The 22,722-nt window shown below is 38.0% G+C and overlaps 1 protein-coding gene across 2 annotated transcripts; it reads left to right on the forward strand.

Moving 5' to 3' along the window:
- The first annotated feature begins 741 nt into the window (after nucleotides 1–741).
- Nucleotides 742–13,703, forward strand: LOC134660930 (large ribosomal subunit protein uL24m). 2 transcript variants are annotated; one of them, XM_063516818.1, is made up of 6 exons: nucleotides 742–890; nucleotides 969–1,144; nucleotides 1,325–1,442; nucleotides 2,475–2,615; nucleotides 10,943–11,074; nucleotides 13,548–13,703. In XM_063516818.1, the coding sequence occupies exons 1-6, from the start codon at nucleotides 795–797 to the stop codon at nucleotides 13,644–13,646; spliced, it is 762 nt and encodes a 253-aa protein (XP_063372888.1). In that variant the 5' UTR covers nucleotides 742–794; the 3' UTR covers nucleotides 13,647–13,703. The 2 variants fall into 2 exon arrangements, with proteins under 2 accessions (XP_063372888.1, XP_063372896.1); XM_063516826.1 differs by having other exon boundaries at nucleotides 13,560–13,703.
- Nucleotides 13,704–22,722: the final 9,019 nt, after the last annotated feature.

Below are 22,722 nucleotides of genomic sequence, written 5' to 3' on the forward strand. Positions count from 1 at the left end.
TTTAAGTAAGTACGTTCAACTAGAGGATATACTTGAAATAAGATATTATATCGTTTCTTTATTTAGCTCGAATCAAAGGTTCATAATAATAATAAATTTTATTACCGTGAAATGAAACGCTTTAGAATTGCCAGATGATATAAAAAAATAGGCGGCCAACGGTCATACACAATGTATGGACTGACGTTTATCTGACATGGCTATTTTTACGTTACGCATACATTTGACGTTCCCCTCCCCCGCAAAAATCGGCAGACTGTTTTGTAGAGAAAATTACAGACATGGCGTCTCCGTTTGATTATATCCTCCAAGATAAAAACTGAAGTGTATATAAAAAAAAATGCCGCTACAATTTTAATTATTCACTGTATTCTAGATAGACTTCTTCGTTCGATAAATTTTATTTATAATATGACTTTATATTTATAATTTAAAAAAAATATTTACTTTACTGTTTGCTTTCAGTCTCAATGCAACTGCCGCCGTGTAATTGTGTAGCGTTTTATCCAAAATTTGGTCAACGCATCTTGACAGTAGAAAAAGGCGGCAAATTAGAAAAATGTAGGCGCGAAGGGATATCGTCCCATAGAAAACTTGAATTTCGCGCCTTTTTTTACTGACAAGATTTGGTTGACCAGCATAATACTCACCTGTTTTATCACGCTTTTTGTAATGAAGAACTGGCAATACATTGAATTTCAGCCCCTGTCAATTCCTTCTGTGACATCTGTCACTGTTACTGTCAAAAGTTAGTAAAATTCGTTCTATATGTTCTAGGTTAATTACGGAACAAAATGCGAATAATAAGTTTCCTAGCGAAAAAAGTCGGCGACCTCACCGTTAAATACTCAAATTTACCGGAGTCCTACATAAAAAGAAGTTATGAGCAGGTATTTAAATCGAAATACTCACATTTATATTTTCTATTTGGTGCTACATAACCTATAAATTGTTATGTTTATTTTCAGGTGTATTGGAAGAACCCCACGGGCTACCCACAGTATCCGAAGGCGCAGGTAGCTCGCAAGAAGTTCCGTTTCACCACGAACCGTCCGTGGACGGGCCAGTTCCGAATGCAAAATGAACGAAATGTGCATAGGAAAAAAGTATTTTTGGAGCCCATTGGAGAATGGAGTTTCTTTAGGTAAAACACTGATCGAAGTAAAGGGCTGTTTTAAATTTTACATTTATTTTAGGTGTTAAATTTTAGGTTATTACCAAATCGATAATTATCAGACATAAAAAACACCACAATTATCAAGATAACTATCATTGATAATTATCCTTTCGAACCCTGTTTTTACCGGGCTGTATGTTTTTTCAGAGGTGACCGGGTTGAGGTGATGGTGGGCAAAGACAAAGGCAAGCAGGGCATCGTGGTGCAGGTCATACAGGAGCGCAATTGGGTCATCGTGGAGGGGCTCAACACACACCTCAGGACAGTATGTATTGCACACCAAAATAAATCATCTTCCTCGCGTTGTCCCAGCATTTTGCCACGGCTCATGGGAGCCTGGGGTCCGCTTGGCAACTAATCCCAGTAATTGGCGTGGGCACTAGTTTTTACGAAAGCGACTGCCATCTGACCTTCCAACCCAGAGGTTAAACTAGGCCCGTATTGGGATTAGTCCGGTTTCCTCACGATGTTTTCCTTCACCGAAAAGCGACTGGTAAATATCAAATGATATTTCGTACATAAGTTCCGAAAAACTCATTGGTACGAGCCGGGGTTCGAACCCGCGACCTCCGGATTGCAAGTCGCACGCTCTTACCGCTAGGCCACCAGCGCTTAGCACACCAAAATAAATATTAAAACATTTTTTATTTTATTTTATTGTACCACTTTGTTGGATTTATTGATTTGTATATCCATGCTAAATTGCAGCTTCCTAGCACTAACGATCACGGAGCAAAGCCTCGGACAGACGGACAGACAGACAGACAGACATGGAGAAACTATAAGGGTTCCTAGTTGACTATGGAACCCTGAAAAGCTGATAACTAAATGCTTTATTTCGTGCACGGTGTGAAATAATTTATTTTAAGTACAGGAAACATCCCTATTTAGTAATCCTATGACATTCCCTCATTGAAATAAATCTAATGACATCTCATGTATTGAAATGGTCAATTTCTGTAGACTGTGCTAAGGAATTAGCCATACATACATTTCAGAACAACCTTTCTTTCGGCAGTTGGTTAAAAATTGTTATTTCAAAAGCTTGACTGCTACAAGGTACCCTCATCTGGCAGAATATTATTTTATTTTATGTGAAATGACTATTTATAGATGCCATAATAGTCATTTCACATAATATTTTTTTGCCAGAATTTTCTAAGTGTGTTAGGTTAGGGTTTTCTGCCATATGCGAAAAAAATATATTCTATTAAACAACTTTCTGCAACACATTAGTAAACCGTGATAAATTAAACAGTATTCATTTGTTTTAATGAAACGTAAATCTTTTCTTCAGGTAGGCAAAGACAAAGAGTTCCCGGGCGTGACAATAAGATCCGAAGCACCCTTGCTGGTCACCACCGACGTGAAACTGGTGGATCCCGAGACCCTCAAGCCGACTGAAGTCGAGTGGCGATATACGGAGGAGGGGGACAAAGTATGATAATATATTTTTCACCTCAGCAGCTCGAACAAGGGTACTTTGCTACTTAAAAACAGTGAGCAAAATCGCATTTTGCTCACTGAGTGGGACAAAATGAGCAAAATGCGATTTTGCTCACTCAGTGAGCAAAATGCGATTTTGCTCACTGTTTTTTAAGTAAGTAGCAAAGTACCCTTGTTCGAGCTGCTGAGATGAAAACTTAATTGTTGGTATATCTTAAGAAAACATGAGTGAATAGAGGTAAGTGATGAAGAAGGAATACATTTTTCGGGTTCTCTAATATGTTCTCACTGCTGAGGTGAAAAATGTTGTGTACTACACGAGATCAAAGTTATTTACATCTAGTGCGCTTTTGAGTTGAGGTACATTAGCACAGTAGACGACTTTGACGTGTACCGAGCTACTAACAATGGCGAATGTATGCAGCTCGGGTGCGCGCGGTACACCCCTCGCACACCGCAAAATTGCCCTGTCTAGACGGCTTCGTCGAATGACTATTAAAAGATAAAGATAAAAGATAGTTTATTCAAGTAGGCATAATTACAATGCGCTTATGAACGTCAAATAAAGCTAGGTAGACCGGCTCCAACCCTACACCTCTGCCCCGAGAAGACTTAAATCCCCCCTCAATTGGAGGAGGGTATCCCATTATGGGACCGGCAACAAACTCGGCGGGACACATCTTTTCAAAAATAATTACATCTTATAATTAACATGCATTACGAGAAAATAAGGAAAAAAAAAAATACGATTTAAATCACTATAGAATTCATGCAATTATACACAAGGTGTAATACCAGCGTTTTACCTACCAATAAAACGCTTATTAAACAACTTACTCATTCGAAGCCTAATAAATGAGAGTAGCAACACTGTTATCCGTGACTATGTTGGTTGAAGTGCCGTTTTTCAGTACTGGTCACCCTACTTTCCCGCCATCTGTTTCCGTTTAAACCCCACCATGGTAGCCATGATGGATTCTCGAGTTCAGATCGAGTTTCATTGCGTCTTATTTACGCCAGGCAGAGATAGAAATAGGCTTCGAATGAGTAAGTTGTTTAATAAGCGTTTTATTGGTAGGTAAAACGCTGGTATTAACCAACTGTACGTCATTCGAAGCCTAATAAATGAGACGTGTCTGTTATCGCCTGGTGGGGTTTGTTTATGATTTCTAGCCAATGTGATGAAAATGATTCTGAAGGTAACATCCCAAGTTATTCCTTGGGCCTATTGGTATCAATTGCATGTATGAAAAGCAAGATTCATTATGTTATTCTTCAGAATCATTATGTTTCACTAGGAAAATAACTGGAAGTATTACTGACTGATATTGAACTGAAGAAGCAAGTGTATAGTTATATATATAACTATACACTTACTCCCTATTATGATTTGTACAAAAGAAACCAAGCTAGGGAAAATCATGAGCTCTGAAGCTTAGCAAAAACCGCTTCTTAGCTTGGCTTCTAATTAGGGAAAGCTGGGAAAAGCACAACTTGAGAGAAATTAAATGCAGACATCAAGTACAATAATGGTATTTATTGTCATACATAACACCATAAAATGCAGTTTTGCAAAAATTAAATAAAACATCAAGTTTTAGCTAGCACATCACATAATATCACATCCTTTTTATTATTATGAGAAAAACTTAACTGAAATAAACCAATCACTGCCAATAGTGCTAATATTAGACATACATATCTTAAACCAATCTCCTTATATGTATAACAGTAATCATCAGCTATCTGTAAGGATAATCACATTATCCCTTTGTCCGGCCAACTCCTGCAGGTGTCCCGGCGGGAATATGAAAGTTTAATTAATCAATCAAAACCATAAATTGATAAACTCTAGCATCTCAAAATGGTAGTATGCTAACAGAAGGATTATAAATAATATAGTAATAATGTACTTTATTTATACATGTATTTTATTTATTATTCGGCTCATTTTGATCAATTTATTATCACATTCTAGTTTCTTACAGTTATTTATAATCACTATTTGTTAGGGGTTAAATCTTTTGTGATTTAATAAGTTTGCTACAATACTAATACAGCAATCTAGAGATCATCTTAAGCTACAACACATTTCAGACTTGGTCGCTGTCTGTTTACACAAATGAAAAATGAAACAGAAACATACAAGAACATCATTTTAAAAGTTTTTAAAACACAAAATGGTATTTTTAATCAAATACATCTACACAATGCTTAATTGTTTATTGTTGAGAAAAACTTAATGATATTTTCATTATAGGTAGGTATGTAAATGAGGTTACCTAGATTTCTAATCAGACATTTTAGCATAAAATTTATACTATTATATAGGCACAAACGAGGGCACCGCAGGTGTTTGGGGCAAATTTATGGGTTGGATTTCACGGCGGTAAAAGCGAGTAAATGTGTCCCGGCTACGCCAGTTACCTTGCGCCAAGATGTCGTCTACAGGTAGTTGCAGCACCCAGTTTTTGGATGCCACCGCAGGGCGAAGGCTCCCTGGACTAGCTTTAATGCCTGCCTCGTTTAACGTCCGTTTCACCCACCCAGCAATTACTGTACGTGATGCGGGTTTTGGTGGTCCACAGCAGGTAAGAAATAAATTGTCTTTATTGCACACACTTCGCCGGTCTGCCGACAATGTAATGACCCGTTTCACCCAGTGAACTGGGTCAATAGTGATGTTGTTTTTATTGCGCAGTAGGCGCCAACCAGATTGCCTTTGCCTCTCATTGTCTGTCTTGGACCCAAACATTGGAAACAAGGACACAGAATCTTCTTCTATTACACACCGGTTTTGATTTATTGACAGCAATGTCAGGTCGTGAACCCTACGCCCTGAACATAGCAACAAGAGTGTTGCCGTTCTTTTGGAGCACTGAAATAAGTTATTCTCATCGCATTTATTATTTATGAGATAATTAGTCAAAATATCTGAATCCCAAATAGGTGGTTTACATGTTTCGCGTGGTTTTTGAATAGCTATTGATTTTAGAATTTTCTTTACCAAAATATTTGAGCTTAGTCTGTCTGATACATCGGGATTACATAAAGTAGCAATTGCCGATTTATAAACTAAAATAGTGCGATACGATAGCTTATCTTTTTGGTACAAATCAGAAAGAAATCTAGCTAATTGTGACCCACTAGGATCATAAGGAGACGATATATTATTAAATGAGCACCATTTTAACCATTTATTCCATGCATTTTTATAGGTTTTCAGAGATGATTCGCGCCAACCTGATTGTAACAGTAATTTCTGTTCTGGAGTCCAGTCTGTTAATTTACAAGTCCACCCCCACATCTCCAGACTTGAAGAGTCATTTCGTGGACTTTCTTGGGAGGTAGACCCGTAAGCGTATCTACTAGGACCCGGTGCAGGCGGTGTATTGTGAAAGGAGGGCTCAGGGATCTGTTCCGTATGTCTGGTTTCCAAAATACTTTCTCCCATTTGGGAGCTACAATCAGATAGGTCCCTTTGGCAGAATTCAGGTGAGAAAGTACTTTCGGAATTAGGAACGGCGGAGGAAAGACCCATGCTAGAGGGAAGTCCCAATTTCTGCTGAAGGCATCGTGAAAGAGTGCCTTCTGATCCAACATGTCCAGACTGACATACTGGGGTACCACATGAGCTGATTTCGATGCCATCAGATCGACAAGGGGCACTCCCCATTTTTGAAATATGACTTGGGTTACCTCGGGAAGAAGGTGCCATTCTGGATCGGTCCTGAGTCGAGATATATGGTCCGCTTCCCCATTGAATCTCCCTGGTATGTGGTGAGCCGTCAGGTGAATGTTGTACTGGTCCAACAGTTTGAACACTTTCCTGGTTATGCCCATCAAGCTGCTGGACTTCGTCCCGCCTTCCTTCCTCAAGTACGCTATTGTCGTCTTGTTGTCGCATTGTAACATCACAGACGAATCCTTTAGGTAAGGACCGCGTTCTCGCAAGACGTGGAGCACAGCGAGCATTTCCTTTTGGTTGGAGTGTAGGAGAGTCTCTTGCGGTGACCATCTGCCCGATAGTTGCCATTTGTCTAGCCGCGCTCCCCACGCTAAGCCTGATGCATCGGTCGCCAGAAAGTGTTCGATTGGCGGCTTGTGGAGGGCAGACGGCCAGTTGTGATGTCTCAGCCACCACTTTAACTCTTTTAGACTCTGCTTGGGGACCCAATAGCGGCGAGAGAAATTGTTGGCCGGCAAGCTCAAGGAGAATTGGATTAGCTCGCGATGGTTCAAGCGACCACGTGGTACTACAAAACTTGCGAAGTTTATGCGACCTATGAGGCTTTGAATTTCTTTTAGTCGAACAGACTGTCGACATAGAACTTGAAGTATTTTCTCTTTCAATACCGTGCATTTCGCATCTGGGAGGCTTTTTATCCCGTGCCACGGGTCCCATGTGATCCCTAAAAATTCCAGACTTTTTTGTGGCGTCAGTATGGACTTCGCATAATTGATCTGCCATCCTAAGGTTTCTAGGAGGTGTACAGCCTCGATTGCTTGTACCGATAACGTCTGCTTGTCTTGGTGGGCTAACAAAAAATCGTCTAGGTATACTATTACCCTGAGACCTCTTTCCCTTAATTTTTGGGTGACCCAATTCGACAGGCTGGCGAATACCTTCGGTGCCGTGGCCAAGCCGAATGGTAATGACGTCATCTGATATACTTTGCCCTTGAACATTATTCGTAAGAATCTTCGATGTGACTCCGCGACAGGGAGATGAAAGTACGCGTTGGATAGGTCGATCTTTACTAACCAATCGTGCGGTTGAATAAAATCCGGTATTCGTTGGATATTTATTAGACGAAACTTGGACACAATCAGGTATTTGTTTAAATTGCGCAGATTGAAAATCGGACGCATTGTCCCGTCTGATTTGGGAGCCAAAAACATTGGAGATATATAACTTGGGGATGGCAACACCGGTTCCAGTGCCCCGATTTTCATTAATGATTTTACGGCTAACTTCATTTCGCATGAGAATTTTGTTTGATGTTTGTGATTGTTCTTTGGCCAACAAAGGGGAACTTTTTGTTTCAGAGGCAATCGATACCCTCGGATCATTTTTATTAAAGAGTCTGGCGCCTTCATTTGCTCCCAAACATGAATGAATTTTAGAAGGCGGCCCGCTATGAATGTCTGCGCGACAGAGTCAGAATCTTCGCTTGCCTCGAAACTTTTTGCTGTCTCGGCGGCCTCTATAGTTAGAATTTGGCACTTGTTCGTCATTTTTCGGGGTGTTACGATTCTTATTGAATTTTCTATTTTGTTTGCCATCTCGATTTTGCGAAAATCGTTGTGGCATATAATAAGGCGCCTGTTGAGAAGGCGGATTCATCAAGTATCCTTGCGTAGGATATTGGTAGTATGGGAAACCATGCGCTGGTGGAGTTGGTAAGGGTTTGCCAAAATAGCCCGTATTAGGACTAGGGCTTGCAAATATTCGAAACTTTCAGATATTCGAATATTCGACTTTTTCTGACGACGTATTCGAATATTCGAATAATTATTCGAATATTATAAAAAATAAGAAAAGGAACGAGAAATCGGTTTATTATCGTTTTATTCAAAAGCTTTTTTCACATATTGCTAAAACTAAGGATATTTGGCAGAAATCCACTTAATTGACTAGATTTTATCATCCTACTATTTATAAGATGCCCACATTTCTAAAAACAAGTAAAACGCCAAAATTAGACGTATTTAATATTTCTAGATAAAACTTATTATAAATGCGTCTTTGTGTGAAATAATATAACTTTAACCATCCAAACACCTAGGAATGTAAGATATTTTTTTTTAGTAGGTACCTAATTATTTTCCGATTTAAATTAACTTGTAATCACTCAGAGGCCTGTAAAAAGGCCTTTAATTTCATTGTATTTTGAATCTTTATTGACTTAATTTGTTTTGGCAAGTTATTATTCCTAATGGTCGGCTAATTATATAATATTGGAATATTTAAGGGAAAAAGTTAGTTGAGTACCTACTGGGTGGATTATTCGTCAGCTAAAGGTGCATGGTTAGATTACCAAGTTGGGCAGGTTTGGTATGATTAAATTTGAGAATTGCGATAAGTGGCAAGGTTTAGACTTCAAAAATTCGCTTAACGTACGCTTATACCTACTGAATAAACAGAATGACCCTTTAACTTAAAACTTACGCACCGTAAAAATAACATACTTTTTGATTTCGTTTTCTTTTAAATTGAGTTAGGTTTCACTGTATTCACGAAGTCTATCGAGAGGAATACAGTAAAAATATTATTTCCTTCGTATTTGGGTACCTACCCTTCCTCATTCACTGTAAATACCCGTAAAACACACAGAAACTGTAACTACAGCGGATGACATAGATTTTTTTATAGTAATAAAAAATATTCGAATATTCGAAACTTGAGCGGCCGAATATTCGAATATCAAAACAGGTCGAATATTCGACAAATTCGAATATTCGAATATTCGAATTGCAAGCCCTAATTAGGACCATTGTTTGAGCCCTGCGCGGGCTGTCTAGCACGAGATGGTCCGGCTTGCGCAGCCGGCCAGTTAGACTTTGATGTAGTTTGACTTGGTAACGGCCAAAGGGTTTTCGCAACCCCGCCGTTCTTTTCTAGCTCAGCTGATAACAGCTGTTTATCAAACAACCCCTCGCAAGTTGGCGGAATCTTACGAAGACCCGCGCGAACGAATTTATCTTTAACGTATTTCAGAATACCGTCGCGCCTCTGTTGAATTAAATCTGCTCTATGCCCACATGCCATTTGAAGAAGATCAACGGAAATTTTGTTAAAAGAACCATTGATAAAAATTTCATTAAGCTTTTCTCTTAAAACAGCTACAGTAACATCTTCATCTGATGTGGAAATCCACGTGAGTAAAGACTCTAACCCAGATTGCAACGATTCTTTTTGTTTGATTAAAGCCTGAGTAATGGCGGCAAAGCCCTTCTCAGTGACACTAAGCGAGATATTTCTGTCGTACGGTTTCAATTCATCGTTACATTCGGTATCGATGAAACCTGGGGTAGAGGAATAATTCTTCTGAACCTCCGCATATCGCACGTCAGCCCAATCGGATGCGCCAAAGTGCTGTACAGTATTTAAAAAATCTATATGACCTTGACATGACTTTGGAACAGCCGGTTCTTTTACAGTAGTATTAAACGGTAAATTAATGCTTAAATCTGCCGTTTCAGTTTTATCCGCGCCACGTGGTCCATTGTCAGGGCAAAGTTCACCGCTGACATTCAGACTGATATCGTCGTCGTCATCGTCCGAGCTAAGATTCGACGAGGGCACAGGCATGGGCGGTGGAGCATGTGGGTACACCATTGAGGATAAAAAGCGTTTTACATCACTCACCTCCTTCACAAGGTTATGAACCATGGTATTGCTATTTTCGTGACGTTTCCTTTTTACTTTTGAAGATTTGTGGGGCGCTCTCCGTTTCCTTTTTGAGGGCCCTGGTATTGGCGGATCCACAGGACCCACCGATTCCATGCTCGCTTCCGAGCTATCCGAAAATGAGGAGTTACTTTTGTCGTCACCCATAGTTCGTACTGAAAAACAAAACTAATTAAAATCTATCATACGAACGGTTACACCGTTTAAAATATTTTCAATATATACCATAAATAGATATGAATAATTAAAAATTAGGCACTTATTTTTACCAGATCGCAGAAATATCGAGCGTGCTTTCTGGTAACAACCTTCTAGTCGGAAAACAAAATTGCCAATGAAACTCGATCTGAACTCGAGAATCCATCATGGCTACCATGGTGGGGTTTAAACGGAAACAGATGGCGGGAAAGTAGGGTGACCAGTACTGAAAAACGGCACTTCAACCAACATAGTCACGGATAACAGTGTTGCTACTCTCATTTATTAGGCTTCGAATGACGTACAGTTGGTTAATAGGAATTTGATATATTGTTTTATAGACTGTGACATTATACGCGTGAATGGAAGAAATCGCACTATGATATGCAGTTCTGACATATTTTTGATGAAATAAAAACACTATTGAGCGTATCAATATGCAAATTTAGATTTAAACGTACTTTTTTTGCGCCAATTACAACACACCTAATGAAATGATCCTTGGTACAATGCCTCAAGGGCCTATTTTAGATTTAAGCTAGTATTTAATTTCTTTTAGTAATACCTACCACTGTATATATCTTGTTTGTAAATAAATGAAATGATTACGTTTCGGGAGAAATGTAAAAAAATTGCAAATTGGTGTGGTTCCCCAACTTTTGGTCATTAGTTGGTGGCACCATTTTCACTCACACTCACTGTTTCAGGTTCGAGTCTCAACAGCCAGCAGCCGCATCATCCCAATACCAAAGACGGCGGAAGAGACCATAGATTATAAGAGCAAGGAGCTGTATTTGGAGAATGAAGAGAAAGATACCAAATCTGATGACGTCATCAAGGTGAGTCTTATTACGCAACTGTGCACTTACGGGTGCGTATTGTTACTACCTAACCCTTCCTTCTGAATATTGTCTTCGGTTACCGCGATAGTACATACATACATACATACATACATACATACCAGGGATGTTGCGGATGCCGATTTTTAGACATCCGCGGACGCGGATGCGGATGCGGTTTTATTTTTTATTTTTTTATATTTGGAAATTTAATTCAGGCAACAAGGCCCATATTACAAATACCTTACAGACTAACATACATATGTATTTTATAAACTTTTAGTAATTTATAAAGGCTCACATCTGCGGATGCGGATGCGGATGAGGATGTCAAGATAGATACATAAAAAACGTCAAATATTACTTTTAGTAATTTTTATTTCAAAAAACCGGCCAAGTGCGAGTCGGACTCGCGTTCCAAGGGTTCCGTACATTACGCTTGAATGCGGATATTCGCAACATCCCTGATACATACATACATATAATCACGCCTATTTCCCGGTAGGCAGAGATCACGGATTTCCACTTGCTACGATCCTGACATACCTCTTTCGCTTGGGACACTCTGACAACACCGATTGTCGTATGTGTGGCGAAGAGGAAGAGACAGTGAAACAGTTAATGTGTGAATGTCACGCCCTCGCCAGACAAAGAATGAAGGACTTTGGAGCAGGATATCTGGAACCAAAGGACTTTAAAACGCTACCCATGAGCTCCATCATCCGACACATGGATATGGCGGGAAAAGCTCTTGAGTAGCTGACGGATCTTCTCCAGGGGGTAATTGCACAAAAGATCCCTTTGGGTCGAAGTGTATCCGCAAGGGCCCCCGAAAACAATAAGATAAGATACCTCTTTCGCTTCCGTTACTTTCATAACACTCCTCATACACGCTCGCCGGTTTAGGGTGCTCTTGACCTGGCCTTTCTTCAGGACTTCCCCGATCTGATCAGAGAAAGACCGCCAAGGTCTGCCCCTTCCTACTCCCTCTTCTACTTCAAATATCAAATATCAACATTTATTCAGCAAATAGGCCACAAGGGCACTTTTACACGTCAATATGGAATTTACAGACAGCAAAAAAAAAACACATCAATAATTATAAAATACAACTAAGCCGTAAATATCAAATCAAACTAACATAGAGATGTATATAAAGCCTCTAAATGTCGAATTACAAAAAACGCAATAACAATAGTATTGAAAAAAAAACACAAAGATACAAAAACTATAATCTAACTCTTCTCCCTTATACTATATCTTTGTCAACCTTCTTTCACTCATTCTTTCCACCGCACCCATTCACTCACTCACCGCACTCATTTTTACAGCGAAACTTACTCATGAAATAAAACTATTGAATGAATGAATGAATGTTTCTTTATTCAGGTAATAGACCCATTACATAATTTTAAAATAAAAATACAATACATTTAAAAATAAAAATAATAAAAATAAAAAGGAAATAAATGTAAAAATAAAACTTAAAAACAAATTAAAAAACTTAAAACGGATTATATGGCGTATATGTGAATTTATAATACATCGCGACTTCAAAAAAGGAGGTCAAATTTTCCAAGTAAATGCATTTCTTACTGAAGGCTTATGGCGCCCCCTGGCCAACCCTAAGGTAGAACAGTATGGTTCGACCTTCTAACTGAATCCAGGTGATTCCGAGCTAGCGGGAGAGATGGCGCTGCCAATCAATACTATTAGAAATTCGACCTATGCCGCCGTGACTCAGGTCATAGATTAGTACTTATATGTTATTACTGTAGTCAGGAGGCCGAATGGCTCTGGCACCTGCCGCGATAGCAGAGGACGCTGGTTCGATTCCAGCCTTGGGCACTGGAGCCCTTGGTCACTTTCTGAAAATAATTTATTTTGTTCTAATACTTCTAATAGTCAGGTTTATGTGTTATTTTAAACCTACAAAATGGAGCATATAAGATGTTTCGAACGAAGCCTTTATAGTGTTTGTGGGCAAGGGGAGGTAACCCAAGCTGGTGGTCTCTACCACCACAAAAAAAACCCGGCCAAGTGCGAGTCGGACTCGCGCACGGAGGGTTCCGCACCATCAACAAAAAATAGAGCAAAAAAATCGTGTTTGTTGTATGGGAGCCCCCTTAAATATTTATTTTATTTTATTTTTAGTATTTGTTGTTATAGCGGCAACAGAGATACATCATTTGTGAAAATTTCAACTGTCTAGCTATCGCGGTTCATGAGATACAGCCTGGTGACAGACGGACGGACGGACGGACGGACAGCGAAGTCTTAGTAATAGGGTCCCGTTTTTTACCCTTTGGGTACGGAACCCTAAAAACCACCTACCACAAAAGCCATCTTCCCTATTCGAACGACCATCATACAACACATTGATGCAAAGCAATTTGACCCAAATTGAGTTAGTATCACACGTGTGATACCAGGGCGCTCCGCGGGTTAAATATCAGATATATTCACGTTGCAGATCACGTTCCAGCCGAAACTAGCCACGTTTGAGATGGACGTCATGGAATCCATGGGCATTAAGGAAGATCGGGTGCCGGCCAAGAGCTACTGGTACTGAATCAGATAAATTACTAGTTTATGTATAGTTTATGTTTAATAAAAATATAAATAACAACGTTTATTTTCATTTACTGTACAGTCATGGGGGTCGATTTTTGAATTTCGATCGCTCGATTTCGTCACTCGAAAATCGGTGGAAAACGGCGAAATGCTAATTTTAGAAATACGAGCGATTGAAATTTGGAATCTATTGGTATTGACCACTCGATTTCAATTCTAGAAGTAGAATTTAAATGCCTAGTAGTGGAGATATTAATTAACGAAATACACGAAATCGAGTGGTCGAAATTCAAAAATCGGCCCCCTGGTCTATAGTTCGTTTTTTTTAGCATTAGAAAGAAGGTAAGCGATTTTCTTTTTATTAAAAGTCACCATTGAAAAATAAGTCACAGCAAATATGTTAGAATTATAAATCATATACGTTCTTTTACATTATTTTGCTTTCATAAGTAGTATAAAGTAATTTTTAAAGCGTTTTTCAATATTTTTTAATAAAAAGACACGTCAAGATTGTTTACCTTCTTTATAATGCTAAAAAAACGAACTATAAAATATTGATAAGGGTAAAGAGTCAAAAAATCTATACTATAACCTAAAATCTATAGGCTACTATCTAGGCAATAAGGTAATGTACACATAGTTTAGGTGTTTTGTCCGTGACGATATTTTAGATTGTAAAGAGTAGATAAAAAGTTTATTTCGACGTTACCTATGCTCAATAAAAATTGGTTCTGAAAAGACAAAACACTACCTAGAATTATAACACGAAGAGAATAAGAGATCTTGGAGGATATAATCAAACGGAGACGCCATGTCTGTAATTTTCTGTACAAAACAGTCTGCCGATTTTTGCGGGGGAGGGGAACGTCAAATGTATGCGTAACGTAAAAATAGCCATGTCAGATAAACGTCAGTCCATACATTGTGTATGACCATTGGCCGCCTATTTTCGACAGAGGGGAAAGCCTGTTAATGGCTACTCCGTTTAGTTGTATCCTCCAAGTAAGAGATCGATGAAGCAGAAAGCATGAAGGTTGCTTAGACATCGCACTCAACAACTATAAAACTATATCGATATCAAATATACTCAAAACGGGACACTCACGTATTTTAAGTCGAAAACGCTCGACATGCTTCACTCCGTACCATAGAGAAAAAAATACATAGAGTGCTCACTCCATACATCAGTTTTAGTACCAAAAAGACTATTAGCATCTTGCATCGAGTAGCGGAACTATCAGTACTGCTACTTGACAATAGATGTCGCCACCGACCGGAAAGTCTTATGCCGTTGAGATAAGACTTTTCGGTCGGTGCTACATCTATTGTCAAGTAGCAGTACTGATAGTTCCGCTACTCGATGCTAGATGTAGACACTGAAATTAATAGTCTGAACTGATGTATGGAGTGAGCACTCTATGTATTTTTTTCTCTATGCTCCGTACCGAGGAGCGTCATCAGGAGCTTGCGTTAGCGTCATCAGTCTGCGCCGGTCTGTCACAGTTTTCAACTTAAAATACGTGAGTGACCCGTTTTTAGCATATTTAATATGTCTGTGTCTCGAAAATGGGCCCCTCATCGCACATACTTATTACTTAATCATGTTATTGACGAAGCCTCACCGATTAACATAATAACAACGTGACGTCACGTGTTTGTTAACTTTAACCTTTATCTAGCGGTTATCTTGCCGATAACTGTTGCCTGATTGTTGATAACGATTCGCGGGGGTATTTTTATAGCTCTTGGTGACGCTTTGTTGAATAATACCTAGGTATGTTATTGAAAATAATCCGCCGATTTTTTTGATCTTCTCGAGGCTGTGGTGTAAGGTTAACATCGGTGGTAGTTTATGACATTCATAAGAGCATTGTAATATGCCAAAATTGAAGAAGAAGGGCTAATTTCAAGTGGTTTTTCAATCTCAAGCTCATTCACATATTGGGCCCAAAAGTACGAGGGGTATTCAAAATATTCTCGGTATGAGAATGAAAACAAACAAGTACGAAAAGTTTGATATTTTTATTTTTCAATATACTCCCCCCCTATGTTCATACACTTAAAAGATCGATCAATTATTTTTTTTAATCCCTCGTAAAAATATTTTTTATCTTTCGTGTAAAAATGCTCCTCCACTGCCGCCTTCAATGCTTCATCGTCAGAAAATTTATTTCCACGCAGATCCTTTTTAAGATTGGGGAGCAAAAAGAAGTCGCTGGGGGCTAAGTCCGGACTATACGGTGGGTGAGTAACAGTTTTAAACCCACGTTCAACAATAGCTGCCTTGGCAATATGAGCAGTATGGACGGGGGCGTTGTCATGCAGAAGCAGAATACCTTTGGTTAACTTTCCTCGCCTCTTTTCTTTAATTACATCCTTTAATTGACGTAGAATGTTAGCGTAGTACTGTCCTGTGATATTTACACCTTTTTCTTTATAATCGATTAGTAATACTCCTTCACAATCCCAAAATATCGTGGCCATGACCTTGCCAGCTGAAGGGATGACCTTCAACTTCTTGGGATGAGCTGAACCCTTAATGTGCCACTGCATGGACTCTTGTTTACTCTCTGGGTCATAATGATGAACCCAGGTTTCATCTCCAGTAACTATTCTTTGCAGCACCTCATCAGGATTTTCACCGCACAGGTCAATAAAATCGGAACAACAAGCTACACGCATGTCTTTTTGAAGCCGAGTCAGCATTCGCGGAACCCATCTTGCACTTACTTTTGACATATTAAGATGGTCATGTATAATATCATGTACGGTACCAATAGAGAGATTGGTTACTTGTGCTATAGATTTTACCTTCACTCGACCATCTTCCAATATAAGTTTTTCCACTTTATCAATATTTTCTTGTGAAGTAGCTACTACAGGCCGGCCAGGTCTAGGGTCATCTTCAATACTCTCCCTTCCGCGTTTAAACTCGCTTGACCACTTTTGAATGGTAGATAAAGAAGGAGCAGACTCACGGTAAACACAATCCATTTCCTCTTTTATGGTTTTTTGATTTTTACCCTGTTTTGTCAAGAATTTTATCACGCATCGATGTTCTAATTTAGTTAACATTGTCAATTCGCACAGGATGTTCATGTTTGTTCAGCAATTGCAGAAAAACAAAAGACTATCTCGGTTCGAATTATACTTTTTTTTAATGTCAATGAATAAACCTTAGCGGCCAGTAACGAAAGAAATTTTAGAAGAGGTCGTAAGATATCAATACCGAGAATATTTTGAACGCCCCTCGTATACAATAGACTCCCAGATTCAATAGTAGTTGCCAAAAGCGTAGCAGTATTTAAAAACAAATTAAAAAAAGCGGCCAAGTGCGAGTCGGAATCGCCCATGAAGGGTTCCGTATATAGGCGATTTATGACGTATTAAAAAAAAACTACTTACTAGATCTCGTTCAAACCAATTTTCGGTGCAAGTTTACATGGTAATGTACATCATATATTTTTTTTAGTTTTATCATTCTCTTATTTTAGAAGTTACAGGGGGGGGGGGACACACATTTTACCACTTTGGAAGTGTCTCTCGCGCAAACTATTCAGTTTAGAAAAAAATGATATTAGAAACCTCAATATCATTTTTGAAGACCTATCCATAGATACCCCACACGTATGGGTTTGATGAAAAAAAATTTTTTGAGTTTCAGTTCGAAGTATAGGGAACCCCAAAAATTTATTGCTTTTTTTCTATTTTTGTGTGAAAATCTTAATGCGGTTCACAGAATACATCTACTTACCAAGTTTCAACAGTATAGTTCTTATAGTTTCGGAGAAAAGTGGCTGTGACATACGGACGGACAGACAGACAGACATGACACATCTATAAGGGTTCCGTTTTTTGCCATTTGGCTAAGGAACCCTAAAAATTGGTTAGTCGAGCAAGCGTTCTACGACCATAAAGAGTTCTTTAAAATTTAGGAACTTAGGTAGATGTAGCGTACTATATTAAATACAACCTACATTATGTAGTGAAAATTCATACTTAAATATAATCTTTATACACAGGATCTAGTGCGATTAACCATCATAAAATTGAAATTTAGCTTTAGCAATTGGTTGCATTACTATTTCCTCTTGTAAATCTATCATTCCTTCAAGTCATGTCCTAAATTAATCAAGATATTTATCTTAATCCAAATTAAGTGTAAATAAATAAAATCTATAATCTCAATCACGCATGCATGAACGTTGGCTGATCATCACGACTTTTACACGTGGTGATAATGGTGATAGTAAGACTTCGATAACTGATAAAAGTGCATTGCTTTGGTAACAGTCTTAGTCGATAAGTGATAAATATACCAAGGCCTAGTGACCGTCTATGGAAAACGCCAATCAAAATAACCTAAATAATTAAAGGAAAATTTTATGTAAATGCTCCCGGCTCCCTATACTGAATTTGTATGGCTAGAATCAGTAATTCCGGGATCTGGGACTGATTTTATTTAGAAAATCAGGGTCTCTAGCGAAATCACAATCGTTTACAAAACACGCCAATCGAACTCATGATATTATAATGTATGGAAATAGTCACGAGACTTTGATATACACGCATAGCAGTTACCTACAGCCTTTTGAAAACGCATTCAATCTTGGAGGATATAACCAAACGGCGACGCCTTCTCTGTAATTTTCTGTACAAAACAGTCTGCCGATTTTTGCGGGGAGGGGTAGGTACGTCAAATGTATACGTAACGTAAAAAAATAGCTATATATAGTAACAGCACCAGTCATGGGACATTTAAGAGGAAATTTGGAGTATTTGTGATATTTCCCTGATACCGGCAAAAGTTCTACCGCTTAGCGTGTTTAAAGATGAAAATCCTATCCATCTTTTATGTTTCAGGCGTGTTATATCAAAGATACTGCAATTAGTTTCCACATAATTTACAAATTAAAACTATGCCTTTTTTCTCCAGTCATGGACACCAAAGCTCCAGTAATGGTACCCCGGTAATGGACGTGGATCCAGTAATGGGCCCCCTATAATGGACATACCCTATCAGTATAAGATATTGGAACAGGGAATAAATTTTTGGCAAAAAACTAGTTATTAGTCATATTTGGTATAAGCTTTTATGTAAGAATGTATTTTTCTTTTCACAGCCAACTAATACTCATCAAGACAATTCTAACAAACCCAAACACAATAAGGTTGCGTTTATTACAGAGTTCCCATGGCCACCTCCTGTCTCCATCATGAGATCAGGTCCATGTTATCATAATATTGCATTGTCATCCGATTTGCTTACGTATCCAAAATTTCAACTCAATCGGAAATCCGAAAGTGGCTCAAATTCAACTTCCAAGATTTGAACCACACTAACTAACAGGCATGTTAAATAAAATTTTGTAAAAACGATATTAATTTTTTCTACTCCCGTACTTTTATTTGTCATTTAAAGGGTCGTGCACACACCTTTAAACCCCTCTCTTATAGTTGTCAAGACAAGTCTTTAGTCTATTCCCCAAAAAAGTATTTGTGCATACACGCAGTATCTTTTTGGCACTTTTACGATACTTCGTGTAATCACCACTTAAAAAATATTGTATGGAATACATTGTTGCCAACCTAATTTTAATTGTCATTTCTGCCAGATGAGTGAACCATAGACATGTTTTGGTCACATCATCATCATCATCATCAGTTTTCATCTTTATAGGGCTGTATCTCCTAAACCGTGCGTCGTAGCGCAAAAATAATCAAATTTTCGTTCCCCTTTGAATCCCGTAAGTAATATTTAAAAAACACGAAAAACAAAAAAAAAATTATAAAAAAGAAAGAAAAATGTTTATGGGTTGTATCTCCTAAACCGTGCGTAGTAGCGCAAAAATATTAAAATGTTCATTCCTCTGTAAGAAGCCCCTAATTAATATAAAAAAAACACAAAAGAGAAATAATAAAAAAAAAACAAAAAAAAAATTATAATGCTGTATCTCCTAAACCGTGCGTCGTAGCGCAAAAATAATAAAATGTTCATTCCTCTGTAAGAAACTCCTAATTAATATTTAAAAAAAAACACAAAAGAGAAATAAATAAAAAACAAAAAAAAAACTTTATAATGCTGTATCTCCTAAACCGTGCGTCGTAGTGCAAAAATAATAAAATGCTCATTCCTCTGTAAGAAACCCCTAATTAATATTATAAAAAAAAATAAAAAAAAACAAAACAAAACTTTATAATACTGTATCTCCTAAACCGTGCGTCGTAGCGCAAAAATAATAAAATGTTCATTCCTCTGTAAGAAACCCCTAATTAATATTAAAAAAACAAAAAAAATATATATATATTTATAAGGCTGTATCTCCTAAACCGTGCGTCGTGGCGCAAAAATAATAAAATTTTCGTTCCCCTTAAGAATCCCACGCACTGAACAACCTATCACATTAGGACATTAAACAATCATCATCATCTATTCTTATTATTATTTCATTGCATTTCAAAGTAAGTGCTTGGTCGTAGAAAAAGTATTGTATGCAACGTTGTTTAACTGAGTCAAAAAATACTCGTGGCGTCTTTATTAACAATTTTCGGCTTCAGGCCACTCGCCTTTTTTGACCCCTCTTAAACAACGGTTGCATAAAATACTATATCCGAAGTCCGAGAAGACTTCCTGACATAGTTCGTAACTACATTATACCTACTTCTGTATTATTTAAACATGAAATTACGCCATGGCAAGCATCATTATGTAAATTGTAAGTTATCCCATCATAGGAGGTATGCAGTTTTAGAGCTCCTATAATGGGATTGGGCAAAATACCATTATTTTTTATACATCTCTAGAGACACAAAATAGTGTGTTGTATACCTTATTTCATGGTAAATGCAATTAACAAAACACATTCTAGTTTACACCAAGTTATAATTAATTACAATTTAATATATGAACTCACCTCTCTTAGCGAAGTTGTTAAGAATTCTTACTAGTTATATTTTTCGGTGACACGACAACTTTTGGGTTGACGCCAATTTCTTAAAAAGTAACCGAAATTAATAAAAATTCAAACTTAAACAGCTCTATGACTCTTATTTATGGTAAAATATTGCCAGTGTTCATAAACTACTTTTAGATACTTATTTTAGAGGATTTGTGGTTTTATGTCCCATTACCGGTTCCACGTCCATTATAGGGTCCATTACATTAATTATGTCAGATAAACGTCAGTCCATACATTGTGTATGACCATTGGCCGCCTATTTTCGACAGAGGGGAACGGAACGCCTGTTAATGGCTACTCCGTTTGGATATATCCTCTAAGCATTCAAATGGTTTATCTACCGTATTCTCGCGCAACAAGGCTATAACAGCGAAAATCGAAGTTCGCAAACTGCGGGCATCTGTCTCTGTCACTCTAATTACGCCTTCATTGGAGTAAAAGAGGATACCCGCAATTTGTGGATTTCGGTTTTCGCGGTAGCCCCCAAGATTCCAAATGTAAACTGGGTTTGCAATGACTTACGGCTGTTATGCGTGGTAGCGCGGTTATATTGTTCCTAACTTTCAACATTTAGAACCCTCTGACTTGGAAAATTTATTTATATTTTCGTCCTTAGAACTCGATTTCCACCAGCTTACCCAATTATAAGCGCCTTTTCCTACATACCTATATAAAACCAAACCAAAAGAGCTCCGGCTTGCCTGTGTTGCCTATTTTTATGACGTAAATAAGTATTCTACCAATCAGGAAGTTGATAAAAATAAGCATCGTGGTGTAAGTCACGCAAGCCATGGTAATGACCTAGGATTCTAATAAAACTATGTAATTCACCAAACTTTACAACATAATACCATAAGAAAACCAGTATAACTCACAGCTCTTGCTAAGAACTATTACTAATGGACTTAAGGGTCAAATTAGTGTGGAGCTATGACGGTACTAGGGTAAAACAGTGGATGGAAACCGGTTTGAGAATGTAGGGTCAGGTCACTCAGGTCCTTATGAGACTTGTCAATGTATTTACGTATATGGACATTTATGGCACACGTTTTTGTAATATTATACACAGGCAATTTTATTGTTTCCTACAAATTACGATTGTCACGTATGCACGAAACTTTTATTTTATGCCACTTTGATGGTACTTTAACATAATTACGGCCCTTATGGTAAGCGGTTGCCGTAGCCTAATGCTTGTTAATTGAGTATTAAGTAGGTACATGCGCTTTGCCGACCCTTAAAACCTGCATACTCCTTTTTTGAGGAACTCAAATTAACTCAATGCTGTATATTAGCTATAGTATTTTGACAAAGCCTAGGTAAGAGTATATAAGTACCTAATACTTATTATTAACATGAGAAGTGTTCGCACAAAGATTTTTTTGTGTCTTAAATAACTTATTTTTTTATTAAATTCTCTGTTTGGTAATAAATAAGTAAGTTTTTGGCAAAAATTTCATTTTTGGTACACGCTTTTATCGCTGACTGTACTTTTCTTACGACAGACAACTAATACTCATCGAGATAATTCTAAAAACCCCTAACACAATTAGGTTGCGTTGTTTCATCACAGAGTTCCTATGGCCACCTCCTGTCTCCATCATCAGATCAGCTCGATGGTACCATAATATTGCATTGTCACCCGACTTACATGTGTATATGCAAAATTTCAGCTCAATTGGAAACCGGGAAGTGGATCAAATTTAACTTGCAAGATTCCATTACATAGTTACATACAGGTTGATCTAATAAAAGCGTGTTAATAGTTATTTTCGATACAAGTGCGAAAAAGAGGAAATTCGAAACGAGTGGCGATAAATTAAAACACGACCGAAGGGAGTGTTTTAAATCGACACGAGTTGCGAATTACCTATTCGCACGTGTATCGAACAACGTTTTACAGTACATATGGCACTTTAAAGTTTCGACATCGCACGAAAAGTGCTATTTTACGCACTAGTGCGGAAAAGTAGCCCCATATGTACTGTAAAAAATATACCTTTTTAATTACGAGCAAAGTAACTCAGTTTCTTCTGATAGAATACTTATAATAGGATTGCGTGACGTTTTAAGTTAGGTCAGGATACAATTACGAGTAAGTCTATGATGCTATCT

Source organism: Cydia amplana, chromosome 2 (genome assembly GCF_948474715.1).
Source record: "Cydia amplana chromosome 2, ilCydAmpl1.1, whole genome shotgun sequence".
NCBI classification, from domain to species: Eukaryota; Metazoa; Arthropoda; class Insecta; order Lepidoptera; family Tortricidae; genus Cydia; species Cydia amplana.

Coding starts and splice junctions, on each gene's coding strand:
- LOC134660930 (XM_063516818.1), top strand. CDS start 795: ATGCGAATAATAAGTTTCCTAGCGAAAAAAGTCGGCGACCTCACCGTT. Junction 1,145..1,324: donor GGAGAATGGAGTTTCTTTAG/GTAAAACACTGA, acceptor ATGTTTTTTCAG/AGGTGACCGGGTTGAGGTGA. Junction 2,616..10,942: donor ATACGGAGGAGGGGGACAAA/GTATGATAATAT, acceptor TCACTGTTTCAG/GTTCGAGTCTCAACAGCCAG.